Source organism: Manis pentadactyla, chromosome 4 (genome assembly GCF_030020395.1).
Source record: "Manis pentadactyla isolate mManPen7 chromosome 4, mManPen7.hap1, whole genome shotgun sequence".
NCBI classification, from domain to species: domain Eukaryota; kingdom Metazoa; phylum Chordata; class Mammalia; order Pholidota; family Manidae; genus Manis; species Manis pentadactyla.
In genome coordinates, this window is record NC_080022.1 from 178,763,114 (window position 1) to 178,784,671 (window position 21,558).

General features: G+C 38.5%; 1 protein-coding gene across 1 annotated transcript in view; it reads left to right on the forward strand.

Annotated features, from left to right (window-relative positions):
* The first annotated feature begins 639 nt into the window (after positions 1 to 639).
* Positions 640 to 21,558, forward strand: part of GNA13 (G protein subunit alpha 13) — a 37,650-nt gene continuing 16,731 nt past the window's right edge. Inside the window, exons 1-2 of the mRNA XM_036899728.2 lie at positions 640 to 1,132; positions 3,486 to 3,712. Of these exons, the coding sequence (XP_036755623.2) occupies positions 850 to 1,132; positions 3,486 to 3,712 (510 nt within the window). The 5' untranslated portion in view covers positions 640 to 849. The remainder of the gene's footprint in view (positions 1,133 to 3,485; positions 3,713 to 21,558) is intronic.

Consider the following 21,558-nt stretch of genomic DNA (forward strand, 5'->3'; position numbering starts at 1 on the left):
ACATTCATGACACATTAACAACCTCTCCTAGCACATCTCTGATTCCTGTCAACTCAGGTTCCTTCTCTTCAATGAAGGGTCTTCTCGGAGGTCTGAGCATGCCAACAAGAACTGCGGGGGTGCTGGGGATAGATGACGTGTGGTTGTCGTTCTGGATTTGGGAGAGCAGATGCCAAAGAAGCCACTTTAAGAAAATGCACCAAAAACGTTCCAGGCTCGCGCCCGCTGTTCCCGTAACATTCGAGCTAAGGGCCTCAAATACGGGCGCGCGAACGGTGACAGCAGGCGGCGGGCACGTAACCCAGGAGTAAGCGCGGTGGGAGTGGTTGGGGCGTCCCGGCCTCCGGCTTCCAGGGCTCTGGGAAGTAGCCCTTCCGCCCCTAAGTGGACGCAGCTCATTAAAGGAAAACAGAAAGTCGAGTTCCGCAGTCGCGCGCCCGGCTCCAGGCGCCCAGCCCGGCCGGAGACCACGTGACCCTACCCAGGTTTTTTCCCCCCTCCTCCCCCACTTGCGCGCGCCAGGAGGCGGCCGCGGGCACGCCCAGGGCGGGAGGCGGGCAGAGGAGGCCACGTGCGTGCGCGCCTCTGGGGGGCAGCGGGCGCGCGCACGCCCCGGGGCCACCGCCCCTCTCGGGCCCGCCCTCTTTCCCTCCCTCCCCGGCTCGCTTGGCCCGCCCTGCCCGGCCCGCCCTGCAAGTCAGTTCACTCGTTCCCTCCCTCCCCGGGTGCGCTCGGGCCGCCGCTGCGCTCCCCGCCCTCGAGCCGCGGTGCCGGAGCCGCCCGCCGCCGCGGGAGGAGGTGGAGGGAGCCGGAGGGATTCGCCGAGGCGGCGGCGGCGGCGGCGGCAAGATGGCGGACTTCCTGCCGTCGCGGTCCGTGCTGTCCGTGTGCTTCCCCGGCTGCGTCCTGACGAGCGGCGAGGCCGAGCAGCAGCGCAAGTCCAAGGAGATCGACAAATGCCTGTCCCGGGAGAAGACCTACGTGAAGCGGCTGGTGAAGATCCTGCTGCTGGGCGCGGGCGAGAGCGGCAAGTCCACCTTCCTGAAGCAGATGCGGATCATCCACGGGCAGGACTTCGACCAGCAAGCGCGCGAGGAGTTCCGCGCCACCATCTACAGCAACGTGATCAAAGGTGCCCGGCGGGAGTGGGGGCCGGAGGGCCGAGGGCCCGGGCCGGGGCGGCGGCGGCCGGGCAGAGCCGGGCACCGCCCTCGGCCGCTCCGTCCCTGGCCGAGCACCGGGCGAGGCGGGAAGGGGGCGCACCCCGGCCGCTGGGCCTGCCCACCCGGGTGCCCGCGCCCCCAGGGGAGAGGATGCCCAGGGACGCCCTTCTTTCTCCCTGTGGTCCGAGTCGGGGTCAAGTCTGGTCCCCGCCCCCCTCCCAGTCGCTAGCCTGGCCTCCTCGGAGGGGAGGGGACGCGAGGCGAGGCGGGTGCCTCGGGGTGCGGGTGACCGCGCCTCTTTTCCTCCCTCCGAAAACGCAAGAAGACCCGAGAGGGACAACCCAGCCCCTACGCCCCGACTCCTCGCCCCGGCCCCGCTGCCCCACCTCGCCGCCCTGGTGGGTGACCCGAGTCACATGGGGTCGGCCTGCTCCCATCTCCCTGCTTTCTCGGCCGCCCCCTGACCAGGGGAGTTCTGGAACCGTTCCAATAAGGAAACTTTTACCCGAGATTCTTGTCAAGGGCGAAGGGTGACAACCCCTGGGCCCTTTTTAGGCAAGGATATGAAACTTCAGGGTGTCATGTTTACTGTGCTGGCATCAGGAAAGAGTAGACACGTACAGTTAGTCTGAAAAAAATTAGCATCAGTGGTTTTTCGCCCCAATGTCACGGTCGGGCAGGATGTTTGCCTGTAATCGCTATGCAACACGTTCCACTCTTTTTCTGCTTAATAACTGGGGCCAAGAGGAGGGGGCTACCACTGCTTGCTTCTACTATTTAAATGAAATGGTGCATGATATAAAGAATCTTTGGCCTAAAAGTGATGTGGAGGCTGTCATAGGTTGAGTAAATGAATCAGTGTCAGCTTGGATGGTAGGCTCTGCTTCCATTTGACAGTATTTTTAAAGTTTGTTCTTTAGTGAAAAATACACAAGAATCTTTTATGCTTTCAGAGAAGTAGAGAAGATGGCTTTTATTTTTTCATTTGAGCAATAATTAGCACTCATTTTTCTCAGGATCAAGTATTTTCTACTTTATAAAAGGGCATTTTGGCAAAATTGAGATACAGAGCCTGGTATTTCAGGTGCATCAGGATTCTGTATTTCATCTGCGTAGCAAATCCAGGAGTCTGCTACAGATTTCAGGTGTTTTCAAGCAGTGTTTTTTTTAATTGGGTTTTTTTTTTGGTTCTGGAAGATTAACTTAAGCAACTCCTGTCACTTCTTTTTTCTCCCAGGATGGAGTATAGGAAAACTGCCTGGAGGGGTGGGGGAAGTAGTGCAGGGTTTTGCAGGAGAGGAGCACTAGGCCTGGAGCTCACCGACCACAGCAAGCTCAGCCCTAATGTTACTGCATTCAGGCTGTACAGAAAAGTCGTGGGTCCACCTTAGCCAATCCTTAATTGAAGGTACTTTTGTGTCCTGATGCAACTGAACATGAGGACTTACTAATGAATAGTCAACATGTTACCTGATTATGAGCCAGGTAAACACCTGGTTCTTAATGTGCACTGGGGTCCTAAGTGTGACCCTCTTTGAACATTGATTATGAGGTGAAGTCACTAGACATCTAGTATTTTTGAGTTTGGCATGGTGAGAAAATTGACAGCAAAACAGTTTTTCAGTTATCCAAACAAATGACTTCGTAGTCATGTTGTGGTTGAGATGGACCCCAGGTAGCAGTTCAGTGATAGATAACTGGGTTTGAACTCATCTTTGTGGGTTGAAATCTCTGGGGTTTTTAGATCTTTTTTGCACTTAAGTCTTCCTCCCTTTTAGGGAAATCTAAGGCCATCCTCTGACTTAGATGAGAAGCTTGATATGGGAGAAGTTTTTGAGTTCTGCATGTGTTTTTAGAAGACTCAGTGTTGCGTTGATCAGCGTGCTCAGGGAACAAACAGAACACAGAGCAATAATGTTGAATTCTTGGCATTTCATAAATGTCTTTTTGAGGGGCTCATAAAATCTTGGTTGCAGCTCTTTCATAAGAGCTGGGACGCCAGGCTATGCAGCACAGTTTATCTTTCCTTCAGTATTTTGGTTCTCTTGTGATGACCTTGTACTCTAGAAATTATTTTATAAATTAGAACATGTTCAGGAAGAGCAGTTGTGTTAGTAGTTTTTGTTTTGCAAGGCTCTAATTTTATGACTGAACAACTATTAGTTTTTTAAGCTCTGAGAAGTTATGGGGGGTTTATTTGGATGTTGGTCTCTTCTTTGGGGGAGGTGGGCCTGGAGTAAAGTTGAAGAAAGTAATACTAGAATAGAAGTTGAGAATATCTAATGACTCCTATCACAACTTTCTTTTCCTTTTTAAACAAAGGTATGAGGGTGCTGGTAGATGCTCGAGAGAAGCTTCATATTCCTTGGGGAGATAACTCAAATCAACCCAATGGAGACAAGATGATGGCGTTTGACACCCGGTCCCCCTCAGTGGCCAAAGGAATAGTGGAAACTCAAGTTTTTTTACAATATCTTCCTGCTATAAGAGCATTATGGGCAGACAGTGGCATACAGAATGCTTATGACCGACGTCGAGAATTTCAGCTGGTAAGAGATTAGTTCTTTTAAAACATTTTATTTTAATGACATTTATTCTGATTCTAACACACCTTTTTCACCGAATTCCACAATATAATGTATCTGTTCAGAATTTTAGCCTGAAAAATTTGGATTGCTATACAGATGAGCTTTTTAACTAAGCAACTAAAAGCAAGGTAAACCCCGTCAATTTGGTAAAGCTATTATACTTAATTGGTCACTTTTCCTTTTTGAAAGTAAGATCATAATGATTTTCTTAGGCACTTTCTTCTTACCTTATTTTTTTGAAAATAATTTCCTCCTATTTATAGTAATAGTATTTCTCCTAAAAAACTGACCTAAACTTGACCTCCTAAATTGATTCTTGGCCTAAGTGTTAAGTAACTGAGCCTCATTGTTCAAATATGTTATTTAGTCTTTAGAGGTACTCATTTTATGATACCAATGATACATATATGTCTATATAGATATGTAATGTACATATTATATAATATATAGAGAGATTAAAGTCCTTAACAGTCATTGTGCTTTTATATATTTGCATTTCTGTGTGTTTTTCAAGGCTTCTAAAGCACATTTTACAAAATCTTAAACGAAATAATCTTAGTTACTTTTTGTACCTTTGTTTCACATGAGAAGCACCTAGAATTTAATTTACATTATTTTCTACTTTGTCTTAAACAAGACTACGCATAAAACTTAGTGGCTGTTACACAACATTGAAGAGAGAGTAGAAAAGAAAGGATCTGCTCTAGGTTAAAGATATAAAAATAATAAATAGGTTTTTTTTTAAAATCAAGTGTATTGTAATTTAATTATGAATGCTTTGATTGTATTCTGGGTTTTACTTGCCAAAGACTAGAACGGTCCCAGGAATGATGATAATCTGGACTGTGTGCAGTTTGGAGGTGGTTCAGGTCTGAAGTGTTTTATGTGATCAAAATAAAGTGACATTTGAAAGTAAAACTGCTTGGAAAGGTGTTTGATGATGTCACCAGCATTAAAGTGATCCCCATTTATGGGTGCAGCTACAAAGTGATATACAGCCAGCAGTCTTTGCTGTCACAGTTAGTACTCAGAAGCAGTCTTGGCTATTAAAAATTCTAGAAAAGTGTTCATGTTAGCTTTTTTGTGAAACTGATACCCGAATCTGTTTTCTCTGATTTATGGCTCTTGTGTATCATACAATCTAGCACTTGACTATGTACTGTCTTGTGTAGTTCCTTGATGTGTGTATCTTGTTGAGTAATTTGTCCATTAATGAAAGGCAGAAACTATCTCATTGTTAAAATTGAGTAGCTGGCAGCATTATATGTTGAAAGTTATTAATTTAACTTGACAGGTCACCTTTACCCAAGTCTCAGACTTGTGGTTACTGTTTGTCCTTTGGTCAGTCAGTATTTGCTATTTTATTTTCAGTAGACGTGCTTGCATAAATTCCTCTACATACCCTTTCTTGTCTCCCTTCACCCTCCCTCCTGTTCCCAAGTGCTGCTTGTTCTCCTTTCTTCTTCATTCATTTTCTTGATCGACCACACTTTCCCACTGTAAGTTTACTCAGGATGGGATTCATCCTTCCAGGACAGGGAAGAAACATCCATCTATAATAGCATACACATGATACATACTGATTGAAGAAATAAACAAACGATTGTACTTTAAAGTTCTTTGTAGGAAAGTTCCGAAGTCCGTTTAATTGAAGCTGGACTTCATTGACACTTGGATTTGGACATCCACATCTTACAGTCTTACATCAAGACTCATGTTGCTGTTGAGAAAGGATTTCTAGGTATTGATTTGCCATTAAAACTGATAGGTAAAACCACTCAGGATGAGAACCTGCATGTTCTTGACTTGAGCCAGCTGATGCTTTAAGAGCAAACAGGGCCTCAAAGGCAAGGAGAAGACAAGTCCCAGAAATAACTTTTTTTCTGATAAAAAGTGGGGACACAAGAAAAGAGGAACAGGGAAAGATCCAATTTTAAATTCCTAGAGGACAGGGATTTTTTCCTGTGTGTATCATCAATGTTAATGGTTCCTGTCACATATAGTAGGTGTGCAATTATTACATCTAATTAATGACTTATTTTGGATGCTCTGTGACATAGTGTTGGACACTGAGAAGGCACTTGGCTTATTTAAATTTTTCCTCAATGTCATTTTCAATTTTTTCTCTTGTCTACATACCCCAATTCTGTCTTTTGTACCTCTGAAAAGTCTCTTGTATCTGTCTCCTTTACTCTGTTGTCCTAGGACCTCTTGCTTGGACTCCCAGGTAATCTTGTTCAAGCATGCAGAATGGGTTTGTTCAGAAAGCGTTGCTCATTTTCCATTGCTTCCAGAACAGAGTTCAACCTCTTTGTGTGCGCCAAGTATCTAAGTAGCTTACGTATGAGTCCAATAACGTATTTCATTAGACTAGTTCGCATACCCTATAACCTCTCAGTTCCTGCATACCCTCATCTTCTGCTTCCTTGGCCCTCTTCACAAGGTTGCTTTCTCAGGGGTTTTCATTCCTGTGTGTGTTCATTCAGTCTTATCCTTCACTTAGAACAGTGGTAGTCAAATTTTAATGTGACTCTATGTGATCCATGGACCCCTTTCATCAGATTCACTGGAATGCTTGTTTAATACAAAACAAAACAAAAACAGATTTCTGAACTCAAGAGGATCTGATTTAGGAACCAGGATGGGACCCTGTCAGTATTTGTAGCAGATAGTCGTAGGCCATTTGGGTGGATTTGCCCCTTGGCCACACTGAGGAGCCCCTCATGCAGAATGTGCTTCTGCCCTGGGCACTCGGCGGTGCACTTGCTAATTCGTGTCTAGTTGCCTGTGTTCAAGTTATTTGCATAGCATTTGGTTCTCCCACCGAAGTAGAAGCTCCTTTCCTATGCCTTGTCTTTCTCTTACTAGCATAGGGCCTGGTGCTTACTTTATTTCCTCATTATTTTAGACATTCTGATTTACAATGTTCTAGAAAAAAAGAACCTGCATCAAGTTCCTTTCAAGAAATAAGAATTATTTCTGTGGGCTAGTTTGTTAATTTTCCAGGAGTTGGGAAGTGCTGATGTTACAGAATTGTAATTTTTCTTTTTTTGCTATGTTTAATTGTATACTCTTAAATCTTGGGTAAAAAAAAATAAACTTCAGGGGAAATGGGAGGAGTCAGCAGATAAAATAAGATTAGCTTTTTAAATTTCAACTAACAATTATTAAGCTTATTAATACAAATTGAAATGCAAGAAATAAAATAAAATGGGGACAGTTTTTAACTGTCTCCATGGCTTCTTTTGCCTAAGGTGAGCGACTTCCCTGTCATCAGCCTTTGGGACAAAGGGTAGGGTGGTGATAGCACAGCGTAGGCTTTTAACAGGCCATTCGTTTGTTACTAATAACCTTGGGTACAAACACAAATGTTTTCTTTCCCAAAGGCAAACATTTCCTTTTCTGGTTAGTTTCATTATGGGTAAGCTAAATAGCTTACTGTGGGGGAAAAAAATCTAAGATTGACGTTGTGACAGCTTAAGGCACCTTTCTAGTTCTTGTAAATGAGCGCACTGAGGATATAATAAATTCTAAGAAGCGGTCTCCTTTAGTACTGGATTAAGTGTTGGTAATGCTCTGCTTCGGTTGCATGTTCGCTATAGCCTGCTGCTGCACTCATGAGATGCCCTGTCTTTAGAAACACTTATATGACTATAGCTGGAAATTTGGTAACTTGGATGACTTAAAGAGATGCTAGTGACAGGTTGTCTGGGAAATGATACAACTGGAGAAATGTAGCAAAACTAACAACATGGCTAGGAATCACCGCCAGTTAGGTGTTTTTTTGAATGCTTAATATATAATTACTTATTCAGAAATGTAAGCAAGATTTATATAGCTGGTTATATAGGATAAGAAAGTATGTGACACTGAGAGGAACACTACAAGAGCTTCCTAGTTTCTATAAACACTTTGATGTTGTCAGCATTAATCCAACTTCCTGTAATGATGTCTTTCTTTGCAATTCTTGAAACCAAAATTATTTTCTTTGTTATATGGTACCTCTAGTTAGACTTATTTTACTTTACTCAAGTCGTACAGTTTGTGCTTGATGAGAATTACACTTCTCCAAGCTGATGAGATAGTTTGGTCATTAAAGCATAGCTTCCCTCAGTCTGTGTAACAGAGTAACTATTTAGCCTCATACATTGGCCTATAAAAAGGAGCTGAATGCTAAGTAAAATAGGAACTTCAGTTTGGGCTAAAATATTTATTCATTTGCACTGCAGCATGGATTTGAAATATTATAGGCTCAGAAGTACTGGTTTATTCTTTAACACTAATTTGGAATTACTTTAAAAAGTGAGTCAGTTGTTAACTATTAGTTGTAGCCTATTTATGTTTCTGTTGGAGAAATTTGATCCATATTCTCTGAATAAAATCAAGAAAGGACTTTGATTTCAAGTTGCTGAGAACATATTTTTTACTGATTCTAGGATTAGGGTAAAATATTTCATCTTATATAACAAAGATTGTATGTAACATTAGAAACTTCTAGAGATTTTAAAATCTAGGTCTCTATAAATAGAATTTTCTTTTGGTGACTGATCACATGTCAGAGTGGTTACATTTATCCAAACCTTGTAAACCCGGAGCTGTAGCACTGTTTACATTAAAAACAGAGTGTGTTTTGGCATATGCTTATAGTTTTAACATGACTTTTTGAGAGAGTATACACATATATGCATATATAAAGTATATCGCTGTGTTACATTCTGTTGACATGTTCGTGTTTATACTTTTTGATAGAAGCTTCACTAGCTTTGGGATGTCTGGGGTCTAGATGCTGAAGGGGGGTTGTAAAATACTGTGGTTTTTATATTTTATTGATAAAGTAGTACAACGATTTATGCTGCTTTGAAAGTGTTTATTTTACTAATGGATGAGACAACGTAATAGTTTTGTTATGTAAACTAAACTTCAGTTTTACAATTCTTTGCTAGTGTGTGGACCTAATCTAGGAGAAAGGTCTCTGAGCTTGCTTTTAAGGAAAGCATAATGGCCTAAGGACTCCCTGGATTGAGTGGTCCCTGTTCATCTTTGATAAATAGGCAACAATCTAACCAAACTGGGGTGTCTAATATAATTGGCCCCAAACAGGTGCTAGTTTCTTTCTCCAAAAAATTAATTCAAGTGCTGTGGTAATTATATCACTTTTTAATATCTTAAGTTTTTTTAACAATTGCATTGTATTTTTCAAAGCTCTATCACATGCATTATCATATAATTCTTAAAAAGAACAAAGAGAAATATAAATTTTCTGCTGTCCCCATTTCACAGATTAAAAATTCAGCTGCAGAGAGGTTCTTTGATCCTTTGATCACAAAGCTAGTAAATGATGGTAGAATAGACACTGGGACGCCAGTCTCCTGACTCTTGGTCCACAGCCTGGCCACTATTTTGCAAGCACTCAAATGTTATATCCATGGAGCATTCTTTCCTTTCATTCCCAGTCTCTTCTGACCCACACCATACATTCAGATAATTAGCACTCCCCTTGTAAGTTCTAGCATATTAAGTAGATGAAAGGTTTTACTAAGAATACATAGCACTGTACTGATATTCACATAGTTCTTTTTATATTCTTAACTTTCATAATATCTTTGCCATTCTTTTTTTTGTTGTTGTTGTTATCATTAATCTACAATTACATGAAGAACATTATGTTTACTAGGCTCTCCCCTTTACCATGTCCCCCCCACAAACCCCATTACAGTCACTGTCCATCAGCTTAGTAAGATGCTATAGAATCACTACTTATTTTCTCTGTGTTGCACAGCCCTCCCCTTTCCCCCACACCCCACATTAGACATGCTAATCATAATACCCCCTTTCTTCTTCTCTGCCCTTATCTCTTCCTACCCTCCCATTCTCCCCAGTCCCTTTCCCTTTGGTAACTGTTAGTCCCTTTTGGGTTCTGTGATTCTGCTGCTGTTTTGTTCCTTCAGTTTTTCTTTGTTCTTATACTCCACATATGAGTGAAATCATTTGGTATTTGTCTTTCTCTGCTTGGCTTATTTCACTGAGCATAATACCCTCTAGCTCCATCCATGTTGTTGCAAATGGTAGGATTTGTTTTCTTCTTATGGCTGAATAATATTCCATGTGTATATGTACCACATCTTCTTTATCCATTCATCTACTGATGGACACTAAGGTTGCTTCCATTTCTTGGCTATTGTAAATAGTGCTGTGATAAACATAGGGGTACATCTGTCTTTTTCAAACTGGACTGCTGCATTCTTAGGGTAAATTCCTAGAAGTGGAATTTCTGGGTCAAATGGTAAGTCTATTTTGAGCATTTTGAGGAACCTCCATACTGCTCTCCTCAATGGTTGAACTAATTTACATTCCCACCAGCAGTGTAGGAGAGTTCCCCTTTCTCCACAACCTCGCCAACATTTGTTGTTGTTTGTCTTTTGGATGGTAGCCATCCTTACTGGTGTGAGGTGATATCTCATTGTGGTTTTAATTTGCATTTCTCTGATAACTAGCGATGCAGAGCATCTTTTCATGTGTCTGTTGGCCATCTGAATTTCGTTTTTGGAGGACTGTCTGTTCAGTTCCTCTGCCCGTTTTTAAATTGGATTATTTGCTTTTTGTTTGTTGAGGTGCGTGAGCTCTTTATATATTTTGGATGTCAAGCCTTTGTCGGATCTGTCATTTACGAATATATTCTCCCATACTGTAGGGTACCTTTTTGTTCTATTGATGGTGTCCTTTGCTGTACAGAAGCTTTTCAGCTTGATGTAGTTCCACTTGTTCATTTTTGCTTTTGTTTTCCGCCATTCCTTTTTTTACTTTACTAACTTAGATTATAATTATGATAATGATATAATCTTAAGTGATAATTTAATAGTAAGTTTACTAATTTAGAGTGGTACAGGTCATCGTAGCACCATTTGTCATCGTAGAGGCTGAATCCTTACTTCCTTGAAAACTGACTACCCGTGATCCTCAACTGATGGTCTATCAGTGAGCGTGATTTTTAATGTACCCTGAAAAATAAAAGTTTATTGGCAACCAGTTATTTGAAAGGCAGCCATATATTTTTCTAGGAAAGTGTCTTTCAAAAATTGGCACATATCTGGTATGTAGTTGCCCAGATTTGCTCTTGGTTTGGAGAAGGGGTATCAGAACACATGTATTCTGTTATTTTTATGAGTACTTTGCAGTGTTTCTCACATTGTTGTCACAGTTTTCATACTGCTTATGAGCATTCCAGATTGCAGTTTGTTGCATATTTTTGTTCCAGTTAAAAGCTACCTTTTTTATTCTAAGTGCTTATTTCTGGAAATTAACAGAAAAATTTTTAATTTAACTTGTTTGAAAGTACTTTTTTTTCCTAGCTGCATAATATAATTCACTTTTGTCTGTATCATGAACATATTTTTTTTACAAGATGCCTTTTTTAAGTGAATTTGTTGCATTCACATTAGCAGAGCACTATGGGGATGGGCTGATAAGGACCAAGGAAACAATTTTATTTTGAGAACTGTACTTAGTAGCCTTGGCTAAATTGACCAGTGTGTTACAGTGATAGGAGTTAGACAGTGTAACCTAATCTTTCCAATGTAATCTCTTTTCTTTTGGCAAAATGAATAAAAAAATTTTCAATCGGTGCAGCGGGTGAACTTTTTCATCTGCAGCTACTCTGTGATAGATGGAGAATACTTCAGTAGAATTATTCTTCAGTGCTGTATTTTGGTTTTTGGTCTTAAGTCATAAGACCTATGTACTTGGTTTTACTAATGGAACTTTACTTTGCATCTTCCAAATTAGAAGATAAGCATATTCAAATATATTGATTTATTTTACATATTTTAAAACATGTTTGCAAATGTTTTTAATGTGATGACCTTGAAATTTGATGTGGCTTTCTGCTATGTTGTGGAATAAAGTGGAGGTGGATGGCCAGCTAGGACTTGAGTCCTGGCTCTGCCACTCACTGTGAGCTTGAGTACCTCAGCTTCTCTGAATTTCTGTTTCTGCAGCTGTAAAATGGGGATGATCCGAGGACTGTTGTTAGTTGTAGGGATTTTATGAAGAATCCATGTAAGCCTTTAGCACAGTGCCCGAAACAAAATAACCATATTTTTAACATTAACCATTAGTATTCCTAAAATGTTATAATATGGATTATAACGTAATCTGTAAGTAGCTTTTTTAAAAATAAAGCACTGTGAGCTTTGAACTTGATTACCAATATAAAAATTCTGAATTCTGAATAATGCAGAATATGACTACATTCTCATTAGACCATGTTGTCTCTAATAATGGTAGCACGTCCAAGAGAGATCTGAAGTTTTTGTTGCTACTTTGGTCCTTGTTGTCTTCTCCTATCACTTTGCTTGCTTTTCACTAGGATGTGTAAGTCACATCGGCCACAGTCCTCACCTTCCTGCAGGAGGCATGGTGAGGTCACCGTGGCGTGGGCGCAGGTGCTCGGTCACTCCTGCCGACTGAGCTGCATTTCCCCTCCCTCCTCTGTCTCTGTCTCTCTCTGCGGCTCCGTCGCGCGCACACAGACTCTTTCCTCTGCTGTCACTTCCTGTGCCTGTGGTTGGCAGAGGCTTTGTGAGCACTCTGGTTAAAAAGGGTATTTGGGCTTCTTTTCCTAGCAAAAAAAATTTCTTCTATTTACAAAAACAATGACTTTTTGAAGACTTCATGGTACTTCTTATGAACTTTTTCTTAGAACTTTTGACCATTTTGTATAAAAATCAGCCAAAAAACATTAGTCTAACAATTCCTACTTTTTCTCATGGAAAAAAATAAATTTCAGATTTCCTCCCCAAAGGAAAAAAAACCAATTTTACTGGTTTTGGCATTGAAAACTTTGTTAGCCACCAAATAAAACTCTTCTGTAATCTCCTTCTGTAACCACGGTAACAATGTCTGGGTTCTTTGAGCCAAAGCAGCTATGTTTAGCCTGTTGATAGGACATTTCTCTTTTCTTTTTTAACTCTTCTAGAAGGTTAAAGAGTTGGAATAATGAATAATTGGGGTGGGAGATTTTCACTTGCCTTTTCAATGTCCTGGTTACTGTTTTCCTATGCCCTGGGTAAACACTTTAAGGTCAATTTTTCTGATAAATAGGGTGAAATTGCCTCAGTTGAAGTTGTTAGAGAATCTGTCATGTTATCATGTGATTTTCAGTTAGGTTTCATGTTATGAAGTGTGGTTTTATTCATTTATTGATATTATTTTTAAAAAAACAACTACTCAGGGAAGCTGCTAAGGATGAGCGACCACATTAGTTTTCTGAGTTGCTCGAGAATCGCTCTCCAGTTCCTACTGCCTGGCCAGCTCTGTGCTCCAGGAGGTCCGGTGAATGAGAAGATGGACATGATTATACTCTAGATAAGTAAATTCCTATTCATATGTAAGATGGTCTCTAAATTTATTTTTATTTTTTTAAAACATAAATAGTTGAGTGCTATATTCACAAAATTGTATGTAACTATCCTAGTTGAAATATTTTTAAAAAGAATAATGTGATTTAGCCTATCGAGTAAAAATATCACAGTACAAATGACTTGCTATTTTTAACTGTTACGAACTTGCCACATTTGCAGTAAAACTGTCTTTGTTTATTAGCCACAGCTTCAAAAATTATAGGGACTTTAAATTACTACCATATAGATGTTACACATTTCAGTTCTAGACTGCAGCAAAGAGAATTATACTTGCTTGATTTTTTTGTTGTTGACTTTTTAAATTATGATCAGATGTTGCAACCAGTTTTAAGGTTGGCATTACAATTTAGTAAGAAACTAAGGTTCCCACCTGTTATGTAGAATTTTGCACATTTGGCCTTAATGTAAGATATATTTCTTTTGGAAAAGGAGGTTCATAATTCTTTGAAAAAACCTTCCTTCTGTAGAAACAGATTCTTTTGATAGGAATATATAGGTCCCTCTGATAATCTTATATGTAATTATATTTTATATTCTCTGCAAGTATTAAGATTTAGAGAATTACTCTAAGAATATCCATTTTCATTATGATAATCTGAATTATTTTCTTAAATGTCAGGTGAAGAGCAAATGTAAAAGGCTGTGATGGCAAGAAGGCCTTGGGTTGCAGACTTCAGGAGATCTGTTGTTCTTTAACTAGACTGGTAATGGTTAACTAGCGGTTTTCAGCAGCCATTCATTAACACGTTTTTGAATACCTATTAATGAGCCAGGCACTTTTTTGCAGGCTGGATATTTGCTAGTGAACCAAATGAAAGTAATCTCTGTTCCTGTTGATCTTGCAGTTGCAGGAGGAACCTACATTAAGTAGGCACACAATCATGCATGTCATAAAAGTACTCTGAAAGAAGAGAAAAGGAAGCAAGAGAGAGCAAGAAGACAGTTTGGTGAAGTGACATTTAAGTTAAGACTGCACGGATAAGAAAGGGTCGGCCAGGTGAGGCGCGGGAAGAGTTCGGCAGGCAGGAGGAGCGCCATGTGTGCAGAACCTAGGGTCGGGAAAAGTCTGCTGGAGTGTGGAAATTGGAGGGAAGTGAGGAGAGCAGTCAATCAACAAATACTTATTGAGAACCTGAGCAGTCCAGAGGTAGGAGACTAACGCAGAACGAGTGGCTTGTCGCTGGAAGGTAGACCTAGAGACGAAGACAGTGGTTTCAAGGTATGCTTTGTAGGGAATATCTTTGGGATTCTGATAGATCAGATATGAGATGAGAGAGAAAAGCATGTATTAAGAGTGACTTGGGTTTCTGGTTTTAACAACCAAGTGGCTGGTGGTGCTTTTTGCTGAAATAAAAAGAGTGGGAGAAGGGGGGGAAAGGTTAAGATTTCAGGTATATTGAGTTGAGATCTCTGTGAGACATATAGGTAGAATCAAGTAGACTATTTGATATATGAGTCTGGAATCTAGAACACAGCTTTAGGCTGAAATAGAATATTGAGGAATTGTACCAGGTGGATAGTTAAAGTCTATAGAATGTGTAAAATAACTTAGGGAAAAAGGTGTAAAAAGAGAGTAGGGCTCAAATAGTGTCTTGAGGAACCTTCAGATCTTTTGAGAATGTTCAGAGGAGGAAATGCTAACAGAAAAAAATGACCAGAAAAGTAGGAGAAATACAGGAGCATGTAATTCCATAGAAGCCAGAAAATGTTTCAATGAAGAAAAAGTGGTTAACAGTGCCATGTGCCACCAAGGTCTAGTAGGGCGAAAGCTGACATATCTGTTGATTTTGGCAACAGGAGGGTTATTGCTGACAGGTGACCTGGTGAGGAAGAAGCCAGGCTGGAAGGGTTTGAAGAGAGAAGACAGGTGCAGAAGCAGAGAAGATTCCCTTGAAATCAAGCTGACTATTCTCATTTCCCTTTTGAAGTACTTTCAAACCACCTGGCTTATTGGGTTGGTTTTTTTTTTTCAAAGTTTAAGCCTTTTTTCAACTTCAAGAGGACATTGTGTTTTATTAACCAGTTTCTCTGAATCTCATTCTCAGAAGAAGAGTTAATACCAGTTAATGATATTGTTAATCTGTTAGGCCAGGCAAACATAAGAGTTTTTCACTTTGTACTTGATTGTTTTACTTAAGACCATTTCCTATTTAATAAGGGCAATAATTTGATCAGTTACATACGTGGCACTCATTTGTTCCTTTGTTCCTTCAGCAAACGTATTGAAAAACTGCCCACATTGTGTTCAGGGCTGAGGAGGCCTTGGGGACTCAAGAACTGCCTACCTGGCTGCCTTAATGGAGACTCAGTCTACTGGGGAGCAGATAAGTCAACCAGCAGTGGTTGCAGACAATATGATAAATTCTGTAGTATACTGCATTTTTTGCTTCTATCCGAATAGTAAGCAGAATCACTGTTGACTAACCTAGAGAAGATGTTAAGAGCATGTAGTCCAGTGTGCTTCATTTTGTACATGAAACATAGGTCTGTAGGGGTTAAAGTCACAGCTAATTTTGGATATCGATAGAGCCATGATTCAAATTCAGGGTTATAGGACCCTGTAGCCTATGTCTGATATTCATTACCATGTACCTACATCCCTTAATAACACAGCTAACCGAATTGTGACTTGGAAATAGGAACTGATAGGCCAGTGCAGATTTTGAGTTGTTTCCCACATTCATCAGTATTTAGAAACACTCATGGGTTGCATTGCTTTGCTGACTGACATGATTGGTTAGCAGATGGGGAGGGGAAGGCAGTTAATGCTCTTGTAGGCTGTGTGGAGCTTCTCTGCTGGCAAGAGTTGGGGATGATAGATTGAACACTAAAGTGGAAATAAAATGATCTGGGTTTTCCTCTCAACTGCTGTGTGATCTTAGGCATAGAATTAATTTATTAATTAATGTTCATTGTTAGTGTTGATTTATGTTGATTATTGCCTAGTGTTTGAGTGGCGGGGCCCTGTAGCGCATCCGGATAGAGCAGAACTTCCCATCTGGTGTGCATTCACGGCGACTTCTGGGCATCACGAAGTGCTCTTACAGGCCCCTCTGTATAGAGAGCAGAGGAATTGAAACTGTATTTAGGAAGTATGTCCCTATGTTGGAAGACTGTATTCTTTTTTTTTCTTTTTTTAACAATTGAGGTCATTTCTTTTTGAAAACCAAAAAAAATTTTACTACTAAAAGGTTTTAGTTCTGCCAGAGCTAAATATTTCTTTATATGCTGTTGGGATTGTATATGACTCACCATTTTCAAAACTACTTTAACTTTGAGGAGTTTTTCAGGGCTTGAAGCTCTAAGCTTTTTTTAGTGTTTTCATTACATGAAAACTGAAAAGTACAAAAATTGTTTTTTGAGGGAATTACTTTATAGGCTCCAGAATCCCATTGGCTTTTTTTAAATTTAAATTTTAAAACATATAGATAGAAAATCATCTAGTTAGCCACTATACCACCTCCCTTCAAGACATCTTTGTTGACATTTTGGTGTATTTCCCCCAGAATTTGAATATAACATTAGGTAATTGAGATAAACTTTTCTGTACTTTTGGTACAATTTTGTATCCTGTTTATTAATGTTGCAACATTAACATTTCCTGTAAGACGTGATTTTCTCAGAGGACTGGTAAGGCATTCTTCTAGAAATGGATATGAATTTTTTACTAAAATGGTGAATTCTTCCCTGAATATATATATATTTATGTTAAAAGGTAATGGTGCTGAATAATAACATGGAATAAATGTGGGGTAAATCTTACCATGTTGCTGCCCTATTGAGCAACGTTATATACTTAGTTAGAGCTGGCCTATCTCTGCAATATTAAAATATAAAATTCTCCTCACATTTAAAATTTGTATTTAATTTTTAAGGGAAAAAGATTTTTTTGAAATGCTTACTTTGACCCTGAAACCTATATTATTTTAAGGAAGGTGCTGTAATTCTTACACAGAGCTTTGAGAGTAATTGACAACTTTCTTAAGGTAACAAAACTGAATGGTACATAAGATAACATTATGTATCTATAAATGCTTATTAGACATATAGCTAAATTTTTTCTCTCCAGGATGAAGCATATTAATAAAATAAGGTTCTTTTTTACTTTTACAGAAGGACAATTACTAAACTGCATTGTACATTTTGTGTTATGTGTAAATTAGGATTTGGTGGGACTACAGGAATACCCTTAGGAAACTAAAGTTAACTAGCATCAAATTGTTTCAGTGATAAGTCCAATAGAAAAACTTGATATAAAAAGGAATTTGTTTTGTGAACAGTGGTGAAAAAAGGGCAGTATGCAAACTAAAGTGATAACTTAGTTCTTTCCAAAAGTCTCTAATTTTTTGCACTAGTTTGTTCACACAGCTTACATGCAAGAAAAAATTGAAGTTAATTACCTAAATTAGACAAACGTATTCTTTTGGAAATTCTGTTTAGGCTATTGTAAACTATCTTAGATTAGTCTGGAAAAGTATTTAATTTAAAAGAATGTTGTCAGATATTGGGGTGGTTTATAATGTGATTGACTAATTTTTGGCTCTTCTGGAAGTTTTTGGTGATGTACATAGGAAGTGCCAGCAAGAAATTTGAAACTGCATTCAGTTGGAGTCTACTTTGACTTACCTATAGAGCAAAGGAAATAGCTTACAGCCTTTGAATATAAGTAAATATTTTGTTCCTCATGAAGCAAACAAAAAGGCATGAGTGGTTTAGTAGTTTAATGATAAAGATGACAGTTTTACCCTTATTAAAAACATAATGCTATGTTATCACATCGATACTTTGTAATGCTTTGACCAGAGAAAAATGAATAGAGAAAGTCATTAAAATAAAGGTGGTCATCTCAAAGATAAGGAACAGTAAAATAGGCCCTTTGTGAAGACCAGACAAAATGAGAATGTTGGAAGGACAGTAAATGAAAGAAGTGAAACCATTCCATGGCAAGCTCAGAACCAGAGACTTTTATGCTTAGTCTGTATAAAAACTAGCCTTTTTATCATATTTTTATTTTGAAATAAGAAGAGAGGTGAAAAGACATGGTAGTGGTATATTTCAAAAGACAAAAGGCAGAGGTGGTGTATTTCAAATATTTGAAATGCCATGGTTTCAAGATTTTTGAGAGTCATTTTCAAAGCTATGAATGAATTCTTAAAATATAATTAGGCCTGGTTTTGTTTTCTGTCTTTAGGAATTAAGTATACTGTTAAAATGTTAGATTTCAGATGAATAGTGTAAGCAGAGCAATGTCATGGTTAATTTCATATTTTCCTGTATGTGAAGAGACAATAAAGGATAAATAGATGGGAAATTGAGTCTTTAAATAATAATAAATATTAACTTCTGTCTTTCTTACTAGCTATGTCCTTGTATTGAAATGATCAGTCTTCATTCATTAACCAGATTTAACCCCAGACTTTTCCATTTTGTACCTTATTTTCATTTGGCATTTGATTCTTGCTGTAAACTAAGTAAATTTAGATGGAAAGGCTTATATTAGACACAGTCCATTTATAGAATATTGTCCTAAAGGTTCCTTGTTTAGATGTGGCTTTACTGAGGTATTTGCAGGGCTTAAATAATTAGTGTATACAAATGTGAATTACTGATTTTAAAAAAAATGTCTAGGTCACTTTTAAAGGCAAGTGAATTGAATAGATTTTTCCAAACATATGCCTAACAAAGCCTGCATAATGAATATTCAGAAAACATTTGACTTGGCTTAGTTTTGGATGATAAGACAGATGAAAATTAAAGGCATACTGCAGGTACACCAAAACCCAATCATGGCAATAGAGGCAAACCATATGGCAATACAGTTCACAGCTGTAATCAATTTAAGGAGTAAACAGAGACTTCTAGTTTTCTCTCCTATCTCTTGATTCTTGTTCCTTTTTGAAGTAGTCCAAACTTGAAAATGGAATGGCTTAATACATATGGGAAGAGTATAAAACACTTTAAACCATTGGACTTGGCTCTTTTAGAACATAGACATCTATTTTGTAAATTACGAGTCACCTCAGAAAGTGTTTTCCTGTTCATAGCACTTGGCTGGTAGTTGATTCTCTGTCTAAAGAGAAACTGGATAATAACTTTGAGTTATGCTACATTGTCAGAATCACATGTGTACTTACATTTCAAAAGGAAATTTCTCACTGCTTAATTATCTTGGTAATACAGATGTTCTCTGAGTTTTAATATTTCTTGTGTTGTTATGTTTACTTTTACTATTTTAGGTAATGCTCATCACATAAAAATGGGATACTTTTCAATTCACTTTATTTTTTATAATTGACATGTTTTTTCACAGTGAGCTTTCTGTCATTTATTTATTTAATTAGCCTGCAGTTAAATTCTAGACATTTTATGATTTGGAGCAAACTAAATCTGATACATTTCTTATGGGTATGCATTTGATTGATTTTTTGACCTTTTTCACCCTACAGTGTAATTTTTACCAATTTACCATTTATACTTTAAAGTGCTTCTTATTAAGCACTTTGAATTACTTTACCTGTTACACAAAGTTTAGGTGTCTGTTGTAGAAGCAATTTAATTTTGTAATTTTGAGGTTTCAAGTTCCTTATTAAATCCTATGCTGAAATAGCAGCAGTTCTGATAACTAGAGTATCACATTTACTAATTTTCAACCCCCCAAAAATCTCAGGGAGTTAGCTTTGAAGGCTGTGGACTGTCGTGGACATTTGAAAATAGTCCTTAGGGTCATAGACACTAATAAGTGACTGGTGGTTACCATGGGGGAGGGGCTGAAGTCAGTGGAAGAGTGAGGGATAAAAGGGCACAAAAATTCTCAATCGCATAAGTTGGTCATGGGGATGGAAGTGCAGCAGTGGAGAATATAGTCAGTCGTTCTGTAACATCTTCCTATATTAACAGATAGTAACCACTAGTGGGGGCGAGGATTTAATAAAATGGGTAACTGTTGAACCAATGTGTTACATACTTGAAACCAATATAAGATTGTGTATCAACGATCCTTAATTAAAAACAAAAAGTAAGAGGGAAAAAAAAGATGTGGAGAAGAAGGCAGCCAGAACAGTAGTAATATGTCTGCAAACCAGTTTTAAAAAAGAGAAAGAAAAATCTCTACTTGTAGACTTAATTCTACTGTTTATGTCACAATTCAGGTATGTCAAATGAAAGCCTGATATTTTACTTGTAAGATCTAGTTGAGTGTAAATGTTGCTTGAAACCTACTTTTGCAATAAGGTAAAGCTAAACAAATTGCTAATCAAATTTCTTAATATTCTTGGAAGTTTACAAGGCTTTAGAAAAAAAAAGATCCAACTGATTTGTTGTAATCAATACCAAATAATATAAAAATATAAAATCCAATTTTGAGTAAAATGAATGCCCAGATGTGAACTGATACTTCTCTTGAAGCTTTGTTAAGATTTGATTTGGTCAATTTATGGTAGACCTGGGAATCTGTGTTTTAACAAGCTCATAAGGCAGTTCTGATGCACTGCCAGCATTAAGAACCATTGTTCTAGAACAAAAGCCAAAAAACTGTTTCTGAAAAGGTCCAGATAATATGATATTTTATACTTCACATGCTAGCAGACAAAATCAAGGACATTATGTAGGCATTTTTATATAATAAGAATGGAAATTTCCACAGATTTTTTTTACTGATGAAACTCAAAGTATAATAAAATTATATAGTGTCAAATAGGTTTATAAATGAGAAGAATTCTTTTGAAGGGGAATAATGTTTTATTCAGTTGGGATTCAAAGTTTTAGTGTTCCTGTCATCAAAATCAGTTGCAAATACTCATCCATTAGTGCTGATCGGTAATGAGATTTTACATATTCTGTCCTTGAAAATGTCTTTTCACACAGATGGGTACTGTAAAATATGCATATGATTTCCATTGAGCATAGTCATGGCTTGGAAGACATTTATAGAATTCTGTTAGATTCTTCTCGAAGTTTGCCTCTTGGCATGTCATTTATATTACAAATTAACTATTTCCAATTGAAGGTTAGGTGGAAGCTCCTCGTTGCACAGTTAAATTGATCTTGAAATATGGAAATTCCCTTTGCATTTGCACTGGGGCCTGAAAGATGCAGCTGAAACTATAGTTTTATTTTAGAAATGTGTATCTGCTATAAATTTGTGTGGCAACAGAGGCCTCACTCCTTGTTTTAACTTTTGACAGCAAAGAAAGTGTAGAGAACCATACACCATTGATTATGATTCAAATAATGCCAGTTGTTGAAATGACATTACCACAGTATAAGTTTTTCAAAAGCTGTTAGCCTTTTAGTTTGGGGTTGAATTCATTAAGAAATATAATCAAATCTTCCCTAAAGCTGATTTCCAAAGTCATTCATTGGTCTACACTAGTGGCTGAAGGTAGTTGT